Source organism: Nothobranchius furzeri, chromosome 2, assembly GCF_043380555.1.
Source record: "Nothobranchius furzeri strain GRZ-AD chromosome 2, NfurGRZ-RIMD1, whole genome shotgun sequence".
NCBI lineage: Eukaryota > Metazoa > Chordata > Actinopteri > Cyprinodontiformes > Nothobranchiidae > Nothobranchius > Nothobranchius furzeri.
Genome location: NC_091742.1, coordinates 98,768,435 through 98,783,882, shown reverse-complemented (window position 1 = coordinate 98,783,882; position 15,448 = coordinate 98,768,435). Strand labels below are relative to the sequence as shown.

Here is a 15,448-nt window from a genome sequence, read left to right as displayed (position 1 = left end):
CTTCTGAGACTGTAAATGTTTAGATTTATCCAGGGACTTTTTTCCTTCTGTAGATAAGACGATCTGCTTAATGGGAGCCACTTTGTTCAGGATACTGCAGCATTGCTTGTTGAATGATTGGATAAATAAACTTGGATTATCAGCATGTAGCCTACTGAGCTGCTGTCAAACCATCTAGAAAAGAAGCCTGCAGACGCATGGTTGTTCCAGTTTGGTCCACAGACACGTGAATGTATTTTATCTGCCATGTCGTGTGTGGTTTTGTGGAAAGTTTGATAAAATGTGTTTTTATTTGGGTAAGCACCTTCCTCAGTAGAAATGAATGGAGACCCATCCAAGATGGCGTCTGGCCACGACTGCAGCTCCGATGTCGGTACAGGATCTGCTCAAGTGCATGATCGGCTCGGGGTCTTTCGACTGCCGATGACGTCAAAGTAGTTGATTGGCTGAACATGAAGCTTACGTCTTAGGTGTGTTCTTGCTGTGTCTTTCTAAATCCATGCTTTCGTTCTTTTTTAAACACAGAAACAGTTTTGTTTACCTGTTTGTAGCTACAGTTTCGCCGACGGCTGCCGGCTTCTTCAGGCTGACGCTGATGGTGGCGCGTCACTTCCTTCTCCGTTTATCTGCGGGCAGCAGAGGACGTTGTCGCCCTCTACTGCCCGCTCTCCCCTCTCCGACGATGCAGTCCCATGCGTGGTCCAGCGTGTAAACTCCGTCGTCCCTGTTCATGGTCCCACATCCACGTCAGCTACTGGTAGCTACAAACAGGTAAACAAAACTGTTTCTGTGTTTAAAAAAGAACGAAAGCATGGATGAAGCTTACGGAAGTGACGTTATCACGTTATGATTTTGATTGGTCAGAACAAATTTGCGGTCGTAGTCTTAGCGGTTGTAGTCCTGTAGTCCAAAAATCAACACTTTTTGGAGAAAATATGTTTGAATTTCTGAAGGAAATGTAAAATAAAAGCAAATGATAAACGGTGACCCTCAAAAGCTCTTGATGTTGATGAAACGGGGCAAAATAAAATATAAGAACTTTATTGAAAGACACCAAACAATATTTTGAGTCAAAGAATGTATTTAGATAACAACTAAGGAAACATACAGACGAACTCCACATTAATACAAACATATATGGCTTCACATATAAGAACTGTTCTATTGTTTGTCAGTCCGATGTTGGTTTTATGCAGTTTCACATTCTTTACAAAACAAAGATAATATGGTGTTTTATTAACAAATTACAATCATAAAGAAAACATTTAGGTGTTAATAAACAAGAATTTATTAACAAAACTGCTGATGTCTTTCCAAAACGTGTGTGTGAAAGCCGAGTAGTCGCAGTACTGTGACGTCATCAGCGTGCGCTGGACTGGACCCCGAGCAGAGCCTGTACCGACACCGGCGCCAGTGGTCCACCGTGTGGTTCTTCTGGTCGTTGTACGGTGAAGAACACGCCTTGTTGTTGTCTGGAGCCAGGTCTCCGTGTTCCGGGGCTCAGGCCGCTAGCGGGGCTTCGGGGTTGTGAGGCTGGGTCGGCAGAGAGGAGCAGGGAGTGGGAGCTGAGTGGGAGGAGGGACGGAGGGAGCTAGCCGCTGAGTAGCAACGGCTAGTGACGGAGTGATGAGTGACTGGAACGGGAAGAAGAAGAGAAGTGGAGAAGCTGGGGCCTCGAGGAGTTGACCTGCAAACGGACTTGAATAACTGGTCAGGAGCTCCTGGCACCAGGGATCGATGAGCGAGCTTGTGAATGGTGAGTGAGTCTTTCACCAACCTGCGTAGGCCTCCAGCCCCATGGTCCTCCTGCTTTTGTTGTGTTAACACACTAGTAACCAGCCTCATCAGCTGTTCCTCTGCTCACGAGCAGCGAGTCTCCTCATCATCTACCTGCACAGGTCCTTCTCACACCAGACATGACTCGCTGAGCCAGGTCACCTTCGGTCAGAGATAACTTTAGACTTTAGTCTCTCTAGATGCATCCGACACACACACACACACACACACACACACACACACAGGTTATATTGTGATTTTTTAGTAAATATTCTATTTGGTGAGAGATAAACTTTATAGTATTTATCCTAGTGGATCTATAATTAAACGGGTAAACTAGTAGTAGCACATCCAACGTCAAAGAGAGTAAAAAGTTATTATCAGGAGAGGGAGAATGTTAAAGTGGTTAGCAGCAGTGTGCTAGACGATGGCCCCCTCCATGAGTCCACCACAGCTCAGCAGAACATCGTTGTAGCTTCTTCTGGGGAGAAAAACACTTAGAGAGAAAATAAAGTTAACAGCTGAAATAGCAGGAAATAATACAGTTAAAGAGCAGATTGTAGAAGAATGTTTGGTCTGAGGTGTAAAACTCTGCCCTGGGCCTAAAGCCCTGCAGATATATTTAGTTTCTATAAACAACAACAACAAATAAACAACAGCAGCTGGATTCTACTTTGTTCCTTAAATGGAGTCACGTAGTTTTGCAAGTTGTGCAGCTCACACGTTCACCAGGGAGCTCTGCCAGCTGATTGGTTCTTTTGGTAACTAGTGCAGTTCTGGTGCTGAGCAGCATGGACGCTTCAGCGGATTTCACTCTAGTCTGTGTTCATAATGGATTAAGAAAGGACAGGAAAACGTTGTTAACTCAGATAAATCATTATCATGTTTATGTTTATTTATTTAGCAGACGCTTTTATCCAAAGAGACTTACAATTTATAACCTATAGGCAGGGTCCAAAATTAACACTCGCCAAATGCGAGCAAATTGCTCCATTTGGCGAGTAAATTTTTTAGCTCTACCTGCCACATAGAGAGTAAATGTTTGCACCAAATTCGTTATGTATATAAAAGTCTGGAGGCATATAATTTTTTTGTTAGCGGGTGGGTCCACAATCTCTGTACTAAACGGCTCCGTGATGATTATCGTCTGGTATTCGCCAGGGTGAGTTTTTGTCTTTAGATTGATTTATACGTAAATTTGTTGGCAGCTAGCCTAGCCTGCCAGACTCGTGCTCTTGTTTAATTCTACACAGAGAACTATCATTCTGTGTAGAATTAAACAGAGTACGAATCTGGCACACTAGGCTAGTTAGCAGCTAGGAGTATTAACATCAACACGCAGTAACGACGTCATTAGCCTGACAGTCGTTGATGTTTCAAGGTAAACATCTCACAAAGATCGAGTGAAACACCTCTGAAGACGTGGATTATTTCGAAGGAAGATGGCGAAGTTATTGCAGCTCATTGCAACTGCATGGCAGGGTAAGTGATCTATGTAGGCTGAGATTCTTGTTATGGGATTAGTGTTGTACATATAATATAGTGTTCTATTCACAGACTATTGGAGTCATGTTCTCACGTGGGGGCAGTCCTGTCCTCCATTGAAGCTGGGGTGAGAATGCGAGACTCTGCTTCTTTTACATCTGAGCAGTGCAAGTGGTTGATGCCATCACATGTTAAAAAGGTAACAATAATCAGAGAATGTCATTTCTGATCAACATGGAGGACTAGGCTAACTATGAGATGTACATTATTAGGTTGTGCCCTGTTGTTAATGACTTTGCTCTGGCTCAGTTACAAGGACCTAATATTTTGTAGACAAGTTGATTACTTATCCTCGTCTATATTTTATTTTCCCAGAGATATTAGATATTAATCATGATTTTTTAGACTCCTTTTAAATTTTACTTGTATAAAATGCACAGAGGGCTCACGCTCTCACCCCATTATGAGGAGGAGGTTCATTTTTCTACTTGCCTACCCGATTACATTATCCCCTCTGGTGGAATATTCACAAACTTAGAGGAGCAAACACTTTGTGCATTTAATCAAATACCAAGACCTACTGTAAGTTTTCAAGAACCATTCAAGCATGAGATAGAAACAGCTGCTGACTTTAGGGCTGCAACAACGAATCGATAAATTCGATGAAAATCGATTACTAAAAGCATTGGCAACGAATTGCGTCATCGATTCGTTGTGTCGCACAACTCTTCCAAAAGCGCCCCCCCCCCCCCTTCCCGCCCGCCGTTGCGCGCAGACCAGAGCAAGTCAGATCAGCGCGAGGGAGAGCCTGCAGATCAGCGTGAGGGAGAGCCTGCAGATCAGCGCGAGGGAGAGCCGGTAGCGGCAGATCAGCGCGAGGGAGAGCCTGCAGATCAGCGTGAGGGAGAGCCGGTAGCGGCAGATCAGCGTGAGGGAGAGCCTGCAGATCAGCGCGAGGGAGAGCCGGCAGACTTGAGCTGCTGCGAACCGGTTCCGCATTGTCGTGCAGCGATCCAGGCAGCTGCTTCCAGCGCACGGTCCATTCTCAAAGTGGCGCAACCAAAAAACTATAATTAGCACACGATCGTTCATGTCCGCACATGTTCTCTATTTTCTGTCTTATTTGTGCCTGAAGCTCGCTACTGCAGAGCTCATCACCTGTGCTGTGGTGATTTCACCTCACGCAGCATCGAAAACGCGCTCTGAGCTTTTCGGTCAGGAGATCTTTGACCTGCTCAAAAGTAACTGATGAGGTGAAAAGGTAAGAATCCAGGCAACAGATTTTCTGGAGAGTTTAGAGGAGATGCAGGAAGATGAGAGACAGACAGGACAGGAAAATAGTTCAATAAAAACAAGAAAACAAAACAAAGTGTTGAAAAGTAAAATGTAGGTAGATTTATCACCACTACACATTTTTACCAGTAAAAAACAATAAGTTATACACATGTCATATTTATACATCTGATACAATTCAGATCACCTTCAAAACTCAGTCACACACCCAGGGCCGTTTCAAGACATTTTGGGGGCCAAGGCAAAATGCCCCCCCCCCCCAAATAACTGGGCTCCCCAGAAGCCTCTGTGTAATTCATGCCCTCTCCAGGAGTGTTAGTTATACAGTGTTTATAAAAGCCCCTCAGACATGACTGACATGTTCTAATATTATCAGATGAAAAACTAAATTATCAGACATGCTGTCTCATCTGCTGCTTTTCTAAACTTGCAAAAAGTAACAAAACCATTTGAAAGCCACTATTTGTGGATTCTCTGAAAGTTTCCATGGAGTGTGTGACAACTTATTTTTTCATTGATCCTATCGTCTAATCTCACAGCTGAAACAAGCATCCTTAATAATCTGTGCACAGGAAGCGTACCGATGCTGTAGTAAAACAAAAGGTATAATAATTTATTATTAATAAAACCTTGTTGCAGCACTAAAGCAGAAAAATTAGATTTTGCATTAAATATGCAAAATATTTACATATGAATTGTTTTAGAGCCCTTTTATTGGCAGAATCTGATATTAATTTAGTTCTTACAAAAAATGGGTCCCAACGTGGTTTGTGTGGCGTTGCCATAGTGTGACGTCATAGGCACAGATCCCCTGTCCTCTTGTTTGGAAATGGAAATATGATCACCCTACATTAAACAAACTGTCCACCCGGGCTTTTGCACTGCACAGAGACACTTCGCTGCCTACGACTGAACGTCAGTTGAGAGTCAGTCTCATGCAGACTGACCAATGAAGAGAGGGCCTCAAGTTAAGACCCTCTCCTCATTGGTCAGTCCACACGAGGTGGGTCAAAGGTTACTCTGGGCGGGTTACGTGTTGTCAGGCATTCAAGTATTGAGTATATTTACTGCATATTACAGTAAAATATTCTGTATGTGACCACATTATGGTGATCCTCGGGTCGTGATGATGGAGCCCTTGAATATTGTTGCCCAGGGTACAACAAAGTGTTAATCTGGCCCTGGTTCCGCCGTCACATTCCCGCAGAAACTGGTTGATCACACCGGGGCCAGACTACTAGCATGTGGTTTTACAACCACAATGTCCTCGGAAGCAAAAACGCTTTTAAAAGGGAGGGAGGAGTCCTAACTGTTGCTGCAGGCGTGTTGTGTGAGAGTGCAGTTATATACTGGTTAATATATTTTTGGGTTCAGTTGCTTTCATGTGGCCTAATGTGAGTCTATTTGGGATCATTGGAATGATCAGCAGCATTTCTTGATGTGACTTTATGGCAGCTGCCCAGGGCATCATCGCAAGGAGGATGGCATTCATTTACTTTTGTTTTATTTGGTATTTTTTCAGTCATTTTTGGAAATAGTGATCAATTTTGATTAATTCACGGCCTATGTTTAATTACATTTAAAATAAATGTCAACAGATGAGATCAAACAAAACAGATGAGAATTGCCCTTAAGCTGTTTAACTTGGACCAAGCATTTTAGGTCACAAATAGGTGTAGCTTAGGGTCTCTGTCTATACACCTTATAAGACAATTTAGGTGATGGCATGTTGTTTTTCTGCTATTGAACTGTTTTCTAATAATGTTGTGTTAAATAAAGTGAAGGAAGGAGAGAAATAACGTTTCCCTAGCAGTTTTTAAAAATTTCCCCATGTAATCTGATTAATCGATTAATCGTGTCGAGACCCCATCCGATTAATCGATTATCCAAATAATCGTTTGTTGCAGCCCTAGCTGACTTGTCACTTCCTGCCCCTAGTGAGTAGCAGCAAAAGCTTTGATTTCTTCTGCTGCTTTGTATAATCTCATGGCTCTGTCTGGATTTTTCCAAGTTCAGTCCCTGACCTCTTGTCCACATAGTCTCTCCTCTTTGTAAACAATCTTTTATTGTCCTATAAAGGTTTTTGTTTTCTGGTTTGTATTCAGTTAAAAGTTATTTTGCTTGTGACATTTTAGTAAACCACAGCTTCTTTGTTGGGCAAAGAAGTAATACAGCCAAAATTCAATACCTCAATGCCTTGTTGGATCTCAGTCCTATAATGCTTTACCTGCAACGAGTGCCAGATTTGTTACAGCATTTAAGTGTGTTATAGACCCTAGAAATGTGTAGCCTGGCCTGCCAGACTCCACCTGTGTTTAATTCTACACAGAGTAGTACTTCTCTGTGTAGAATTAAACAGAGGTGGAGTCTGGCAGGCCAAGCTAAAAAATTTGGACTTGATTACCTTATTTGGATTAAATTATTTTCAGATTCCTGCTGCCCCCGTTGCTATGATTGACTTTTCCTCAGCAAAGTCCAAGAAACTAAAGCTTGACCGTTCCATTGATGGCAGGACAACCGACAGCAAGCCTGTGAAATCGCTTCTGTGTCCAAGGGTGAAGAAGGGATCGGAAACCTATAATAGGTTTATTGATGCCTTAAGTAAAAACTGTCCAAAGAGTGCAGCACTGATGGCACGGGAGCCATACTACAAAGAATTCATCCCCAAATCTAGTATGCTCCCTAAAACTGTTCTTGACTATAGAACTTCAGAAACTTTGCATTTACCACCCAAAGAGCTTGCAGAGCTGTGCCAGGAGTTCCAGTTTGAAGAGCTCACCCCGTCCCAAGTCCAGGCTGTAGAGACGGCTACCCGAGATCAGAGTGCAAGCAGGATTTGGTTTAGGCAGAGAGCTGGACGCATCACTGCATCAAAGATGAGAAGAGTTCTTAGAACCAGCCCCCAGCAACCCTCCAAGAGCTTGATCATGGCTATATGCTACCCAGAAGCATATAGGTTCACCACAGATGCCACAAGGTATTTAGGGTTGGATTGAGGGTAAGACAGCTGTAAGATCTGTCCACATTGAGAACTTTATGTAAAAAAAAAATAAAACAGAATGTTTTATGAAGTTGGAGAATCCAGACCACAACAAAACAGCAATCTACATTCTGCCTTTATATTAGGCCTTTTTTATTCATAACAGATTTTCACCCTTTTCTTGATTCTTAATATGGACAGTAATAAACTGTTAAAACTATTTGTAGTTTTGTATCTATCGGTTTATACAGGAGTAGGACTCTGTGTAGGGGTTAGGATAATGACAAATTCTAAAAATGTAAGTGATTCTATTCATCCAGTAATAAATATTTATTTTCTTTTTCACGATTTGCATATGTACTGTTTGCAGTTATGGATGCCAGCATGAATCACAGGCCAGAGGAGCGTATGAGAAGCTAATGGGTCGGGAGCATACAGGCTTTTCTTGTGTGAACAGTGGTCTCTGGCTGAACCCCAGGTGGCCATACATGGGCTCCTCCCCAGATGGTGTAGTCACTTGTGACTGCCATGGAACTGGCATCTGTGAAATTAAGGTAATATTACAATCACTGTTGAAGCCATAAACCCAGACTCTTCTCATAAGACTTACTGAGCTGAGAAAAAAAAAGTTAAAGAGCATAGTAAATTATTCACATGTCTTTATCACTTCAATTTTAGTGTCCACACTCTGAGCAAGATGAGCCCAGTCTGCGATTGTGTGCTGGGAGAAGGGGCTTCTGCCTCATCGGTGAAGGAGATCATGTTACGCTGGATCGGAATCATGACTGCTACTTCCAAGTTCAGGCACAGCTTCACATTGTAAAGGCAGAGTACAGCGACTTTGTTGTGTGGAACCACAAAGACCTTTTTGTTGAAAGGATTTTGCCTGATGTTGGGTTTTGGGAGGATGTGATTCCAAAAGTTGAGTGTTTCTTTAGAAACAGCATCCTTCCAGAAATACTGGGACAGCAAGTTACCAACTTGCATAAAAGCGATTAAAAAGTGCTTGATGTCAGATGTTTATCCCTTGGGTCCACATGGCAAGGGTGAGGAGTGTGCACCACCTCACCCCTGCCATGTGGACCCAAGGGATAAACCATCAACCCTGCTCAATGGTAAACTTTCCTGGCGGGGTCACCCATGAGGACAGTGGGAGGGTTAAGGGCCATTACCTCAGTTTCAGCCTCTCGTACGGGCAGCATGTGTGATATCCCTATTGTATCAATAGTTTCGAATAAGACAAGATGACATTTTCAATGTTATGGTTTATGTTTGGTCTTTGTTGGTTCTGGATGTTTTAAGATTCCATTGACATACTTGATTATACATCTTGTTAAACCACTAATGGTCATGTAATACATTGAGCAACGTCCAATTTTGAAAATGAAAAAGTGAAAGCCATTGAGAAGACACAATATAACGCTGTGGTTGATTTATTTACAAGAACAGAGTTATAAACAGTTGTATTAATTTCACGTATATGTATTGAGAAATAAATTGAATAATTTCATACCCGGGCATGATTCCACCTTACTTTTGTATATTCTTCCTGTGTTTTTCTTCTGACTGCATCTTTAGGTTATTTTGTTAACACAGGCAAGCTCTTCCTCAGAGCTACCGAGCTAGCTTTACTAGCTATCGAAACTGTCAGCAAGGTAAAACAACCTTCCCTGGAAGGAACCTAATGATGCATGACTACTCTTCAACATCTTAGGTGTGTTCTTGCTGTGTCTTTCTAAATCCATGCTTTCGTTCTTTTTTAAACACAGAAACAGTTTTGTTTACCTGTTTGTAGCTACAGTTTCGCCGACGGCTGCCGGCTTCTTCAGGCTGACGCTGATGGTGGCGCGTCACTTCCTTCTCCGTTTATCTGCGGGCAGCAGAGGACGTTGTCGCCCTCTGCTGCCCGCTCTCCCCTCTCCGACGATGCAGTCCCATGCGTGGTCCAGCGTGTAAACTCCGTCGTCCCTGTTCATGGTCCCACATCCACGTCTCCTTATCTCGATTGCTTCCTTGATCCATCTTTTGTATTTTTGTTGTTCGGTGGTTATGATTCGTGTGCTGTCCCAGTCCATTATATGGTTTTCTCTTCAACGTCCTGCTGGTGCTTCTGACCAGCATGTGAGGGCTCAATACTCAACTGTCCTTATTCCAACGGGACAACAGACTCTGAAAAATTAGACAGGACACAGCAAATAACCACAATCTTGTCAATCAATGCTCGTGCCTCACCTGGTTTTGTCGCCATGTGTTCCATGGGCATAGCCCTGCTTTGCAGAATTTGGTATTTCCTTCTTACTAAACCAATGACTCAACATGTATACGCAAACTAGCAATTTTTCTAGTTTCTGCAACCTCATAAGCTGACAGCTGTTTTTTTCCCTTGGTGAAGGCAGGTGTCTGTAGTGAAGCACAATAAAATCCCACACTATCACCAATATTGAAACCTCGGTCTGCTAATATAATGTCTCCAGGCAACAAGTTTTTTAAGAGGCCACTCTAATGTAATCTGCTTATCGCTGACTCTCCCTCCCCAGGCACAAGATATATATGTAACATAGCCTTGGGGCGCAACTCCAATTAGAAATTTTACAGTATTATGGTGCTTATAATTTGACCAAGTTTGTGCTTGGGCTAATAAATTAGAGGGCCTCTCAATGAAAACTTCAAAACAATCAACTATCACAGCAACTTTATTTCCAAATGCCTCTCTGAATGACATTGGCGTTGTTGCGTGAAGTACATGTCGCTCTGGCCACTCAATTTGAAATTCTAGTCTTTCATAAAGTATGCCAATTAATTTATGCCAAATTCTGGAAGCGCTGGACAGAGAAATCTTGAATCTGAAAGCTAAATCTTTCAGTGGGAGATTTAGTCTCAACCTAATTAAAACTAATATAAACTGTTCAAATTTAGACAGCACAGACATGGGGCCATAGGTGATGTAGGGCTCAAACAGCTCAAAAATCTGCAATAAAACTAAAAAGTTGGGGAGTCCCGTGTAGAATTTAGTCTTGTCCTCATTTTTTTCAAATGAGTCCTGACAAAAATCTGTGTCCAGTGCCTTGGAGTGAAGATCTGCCAGCTCTGTTGTGTTCTGTCTCAGAACGTCCTCCATCTTCTCAGTGTCCTTCATCGTAAGCTCTGTCTGGGTCCCGGCATCTGCGTAGCCTGCAATCGGAGGGCATAATTACTGAAGTCAAGTCAAGGAATTGTGTCTGTATCATTAAAAACAATGTATAAACAGTTGAGATAGGATAAAAAGATTGCAACTCTACCAGGCACTTGAGCCAAATGATTTGTAGAGCCATGGTAAATGTGAAAAAAAAAAACTTAATTTTTAAAAATGTGTAAGGACAATTTTACAAGATGTGTACACCTCCCTGTTTTAGATGTCCCTATTTTAAGCAGCACTTGAGTCATTTCTGTAATAATGACTGGGAAAATCAGAAGCCGTGTTAATAACTGGTGCATCATTTTAGTTATGTGCTAGAAAGCAACTTTAACCTAAAGAACTGTAATCTAAAATGTGTATAAGCATTAAATTAAGACATTACTATGTTTTGATAAGATTATTGGAAGAAATCAGTATTTGCATCTAGATTTAGGGTACGCCGGACTGTATTGCAGAAATATGTTAAAAAATAAAGATGTTGTCTGTTGTCTCAGTCAGTGCGCCCCAGGGCAGCTGTGACGACATTGCAGGTTATGTTTACATTATATTTTGTATGCTGTTTTAGATTCTTAACCACCTCTGCAGTATAAACATTAAAAAAAACGTACCTCCATCATTAAACGTCTCAATCACACCGATGCGCTCGGACTGTGGGTGGTCAGGTGTCAGCGTTGGTTCGGAGCTCTCAACTCTCTGCTTGTCTGGTATCTGAAGATCCAACAGAGTTTCTGCACAATCATACCGTTTTTGTTTGTCTTCCTTTAGCTTCATCCTCTGATCCCGTTGAAGAGAGGCTTCTGACTTGGGCTTAGACTTCTGGTAACCGAGGTTGACCGTTGGAGCCCAGTCTTCCGACTCAATCTGATCTACGGAGCTAGGGCGGCCTAAAAAGTCGCATAATGTTCATATTAAGACTACAAGTAATCACTACAATAGAACTAACATTGCGGTATTTGAACACCGCCATAAAACAACGTTAGCTGTTAATATACCTTGGAGGAAGTGGTCACCGCAGACGCGGGCATTGTCAGACTCTGCTCCTCCTGACCGCAGGCGTAGGTTTAAAATCCATTTTTTCCGACGTTGTTCTGTAAGCTTTTTATACTTGTCGCCTCTGTGAACGACAACCTTCGGTACTCTAAAAAATCTTTTATTTTTTTCTCGGTTAGAGCGATTGGAGCAACCATAAACAACACAAAACATAGGCATTTTTACTGTTGCGATTGCTAAAGTGCTGTATTCCACTTCACTTCCTGCCCTCCAACGAATTTGCGCGCGCTGGTGATGACGTCACATGAAACCCACCTATTGCAACCAAAAACTCAGGGATTGCAAAGGAGAAAGGCAGAAAGTGTAAGTGCAAATCTGGTAGTGAGAGCAAAGCTGTGAGCAGCGAGAACGATACTAAGGAAACTGATAACAAAAACACATAGAGGCAAACAGAAAAAGGAAACATACTTTGTTACTCGTTTTAAGAAGTTGATTCAGATCGTAAGTTTTTCTTTTGAAACATATTTTTTTCCTTTAGTCAATATTTTTGTTCTGTCAATTTCTTAATTTTTGTTTGACCGTCAAAGTGTTTTTCTTGATCATTTTAAGAATCTGATTCAGATCGAAAGTTTTTCTTTTGAAACAAATGTTTCAAAAACAATAAAGTTTACCTCTCACCAAATAGAATATTTACTAACAAATCTCAATGTAACCATAGAAACATTGCTTGGTATATATCAGGAACCTCCTCCCTGTAAGACCTGCAGGGGCCTGTTATCTATCAGTAGAATGAATGGATGGAGCTTTGTTTAAAGCACCAGATGTTAAACAGTCAGGACATTAATAAAGTTAATATCAGTTTTTACCCATCATTCCTCCCTGTTAAACGGAGTTTCATCCTTTATAATTGGCAGATTAAAAAAAACAACAACAACAATACTACGATTATGGTAAATATGTTTGTAGCCGTAAAAATCAACCCATAACACACAAAAGATCACAAAATAAGTAGCGAACTCCAAAAACTGTAAAAATAAGTAACAACCTGTAACAAAAGAGGGCTGCATCAATAAGTGGCAACCTGTAATACAATGAATGATTACAATAATGATTATAATGATAAAGCAAAAAGATAAAAGACACTAAAATCAACTGAGCTGATGACTAGGACATCACTCAACAACGGTTACAGAATTTGTAATTTACATTGTTGAAATCATAATGAAACCAAGCAAATCATGACTAGGATAAAAACAACAGGTACAAGACATTTCCACAAGAGCTGATTCCAACTTCCAGTTGTCAGCCAACCTATTAAGCTTAGGAAGTTGCCAGAGGGGTAAAGCTAATGTATGCAGCTCTAACTGTGGCAGAGCTGAGGTCAAAGGGCTTGTCTGCGGACTGGAAGCTGTAGTTTGGACAAGACAACGTCCTCTTCAGGACGATGTTGCATTTTTGTGGTTTTGAAGTGGGAAAAGGTGATGCAGATGAATCCTGTGGGGTCCTTTGGGGTCGTCGTTGTGAGGGGTCCGGCTTTTGTCGGTGGAGAAGGGCAGAAGGTCATAAAAGACCTAGACTCTCTTACTTCAGCTCTGATGTCCTCGTAAGGACGGCCCCTTTCTCTGTGGTCACATGTGAGGCGGGGTGCAGGCAAGCCAGGCTGCAAATTCCACACCAGTTGTGTGGCAGGTTCAGGTAGAGAGCCTTCCATATTTCCAGATGTATCTTTCAGTTGTCCCCATTCTCATGACTGTGGGGACTGCGAGAACATATTCATTAGTCCAGCAACTTTGTTGTTGTTGTAGCAGTGTGGGATGATGCACTTCCCTTGGTGGCTGGGATGGTGAGAGCGTGTCATTTTGGTCGGGGAGCCATGAAACCAGTCGGGAGTTTTGGGCACTGGGACTTGAGATCGGTGGATGGCGATGCGCGAGGCCATGCATCTAGTAATATATCTCAATGCATTTCAATACAGACAGCGTTAAAAATAATCTGTCCAACCTCTCTTATCAACAGCTTATTATTTAAGCTCACTCCTCGTGCAGCTTTTACCTCACAGGTCTTCAGTTTCAGTTTTATTACTGCCCACCTAAACCGTGGGTCGGACCGAGTACGCTGACACGGCCCTCATTACAAATTTCCTCCGGTAGCGTTTGTTCTGGCCCCTGCCTTTCGCTTTCAGCTCTTTTTCGGTTAGGCAGGTCAGGCATCAAACAGCCGGACCTAGGACATAACTCAGCTTATACCCCACGCTGGGGCGCAAAACGTCTCTTGCGCCGGAAAGGCAGACCCAAGCGTAAACACACTGTCAATCAGCCGTTTATAAAAGCGTGCAAAAGGGAAAAAGGTACTTACTCCCCCCTGCACGATGGATTCACCCTGAATGCGACGTGCGAGAGCCGTCAGCGGAAGGTCGCCTGCGGAGCCAAACAGAGCGGCGCGCCGTTCGGCCCACCGGAGAAGATCCCTCAGCAGCCGGCTCTAACGACGGATCACGGCACCAAAAATGTTGGGTAATTTTATCAACCCAGGATTAGCTCAGAGAAAGTTCATAGCACAGGGGGTTATAGTAATCAATTTATCAACACCAATACCAATAATCAACAATTAATTTAGACTTTGCGAAGTGGAGAGGAAAAAGTACACACCAGTCAGGTTGTCAGTTCGCTCTCATCGAACAGATGTCCTCCAAAAGCTTTTATTAAGCACACACATAAGATTACGCACACACATTTGAGACTCAGGCAGGAAGCTGTAAAAGACACTACAGGTGCATTCTAAGTCAACAAAGCTGTCTGGACTTTCTCAAGGGAGTTTTACTGATAAGAGGACCGGTACCAAGGCAAGGTCAAACCTCCCAAAACCTCCTCCCTGTAAGACCTGCAGGGGCCTGTTATCTATCAGTAGAATGAATGGATGAAGCTTTGTTTAAAACACCAGATGTTAAACAATCAGGACATTAATAAAGTTAATATCAGTTTTTACCCATCGATATCCTGCACGTCTTTGCTCTAACACTTCTGATTCAATGGTTGGTTCACCTGTTCTGCAGCTCATCAAGCTCTACAGAAGCTTATCAATCACCTGCTGATAGAAATCAGGTGTGACGATGCAGGGTTGAAACTAAAATATGCTGGATGGCGGCCCTTGATGGACCAGGGTTCCCCAACCCAGGTATATATGGTGTGTGTGTGTGTGTGTGTGTGTGTGTGTGTGTGTGTGTGTGTGTGTGTGTGTGTGTGTGTGTGTGTGTGTGTGTGTGTGTGTGTGTGCGTGCATGCTTGCGTGCGTGTTCTGTATTCTTCATCCCCAGTGAGTCGTGGAGGATGGCTGCTTATACTGAGCCAGGATTCTCTGGAGGTTTCTTCCTGTTAAAAAGGAGTTTTCCTCTCCACTGTCGCTGCATGCTTGCTTCGTATAAGGACCGCTGTACAGACTCTGACACTAGTCAGTGACTCGATGTGACCTGCTGGGTTCCTTATATAAGAAACTTGTTACTGATCGGCTTAATGACCTGACCTGTACTGGAATGTTTACTGTGTGAAGGTCCTTGAGACGACTCTGGTCCTGATTTTGCGCTTTATAAATAAACTTGAATGTCTACAACACTATTAGATACTCATTTATACAGTTTATCAGCCAAAAGAATAGTTGGTTTGGGTGTTACTTGCTCTTTAAAGCAATACTATTACTGTTAAATGTGTGAATAGAACGTTACAGCATTCAGTAATTCACTGTGTTTCTGTTTT

At 42.5% G+C, this 15,448-nt stretch overlaps 3 protein-coding genes across 3 annotated transcripts in view; 2 read left to right on the top strand and 1 right to left on the bottom strand.

Annotated features, from left to right (window-relative positions):
- LOC129162178 (oocyte zinc finger protein XlCOF6) overlaps nt 1-15,448 on the bottom strand; it is an 849,318-nt gene that overhangs the window by 227,037 nt on the left and 606,833 nt on the right. The gene's annotated exons all lie outside the window — the stretch shown is intronic.
- The window catches only part of LOC129163602 (zinc finger protein 721-like), a 100,087-nt gene that overhangs the window by 82,382 nt on the left and 2,257 nt on the right, over nt 1-15,448 (top strand). The gene's annotated exons all lie outside the window — the stretch shown is intronic.
- Nucleotides 800-9,051, top strand: LOC139061599 (uncharacterized). The gene is made up of 6 exons (XM_070548652.1): nt 800-1,756; nt 3,158-3,258; nt 3,334-3,460; nt 6,984-7,531; nt 7,905-8,088; nt 8,213-9,051. Exons 1-6 carry the CDS (start codon nt 1,754-1,756, stop codon nt 8,531-8,533), a joined length of 1,284 nt encoding a protein of 427 aa, XP_070404753.1. The 5' UTR covers nt 800-1,753; the 3' UTR covers nt 8,534-9,051.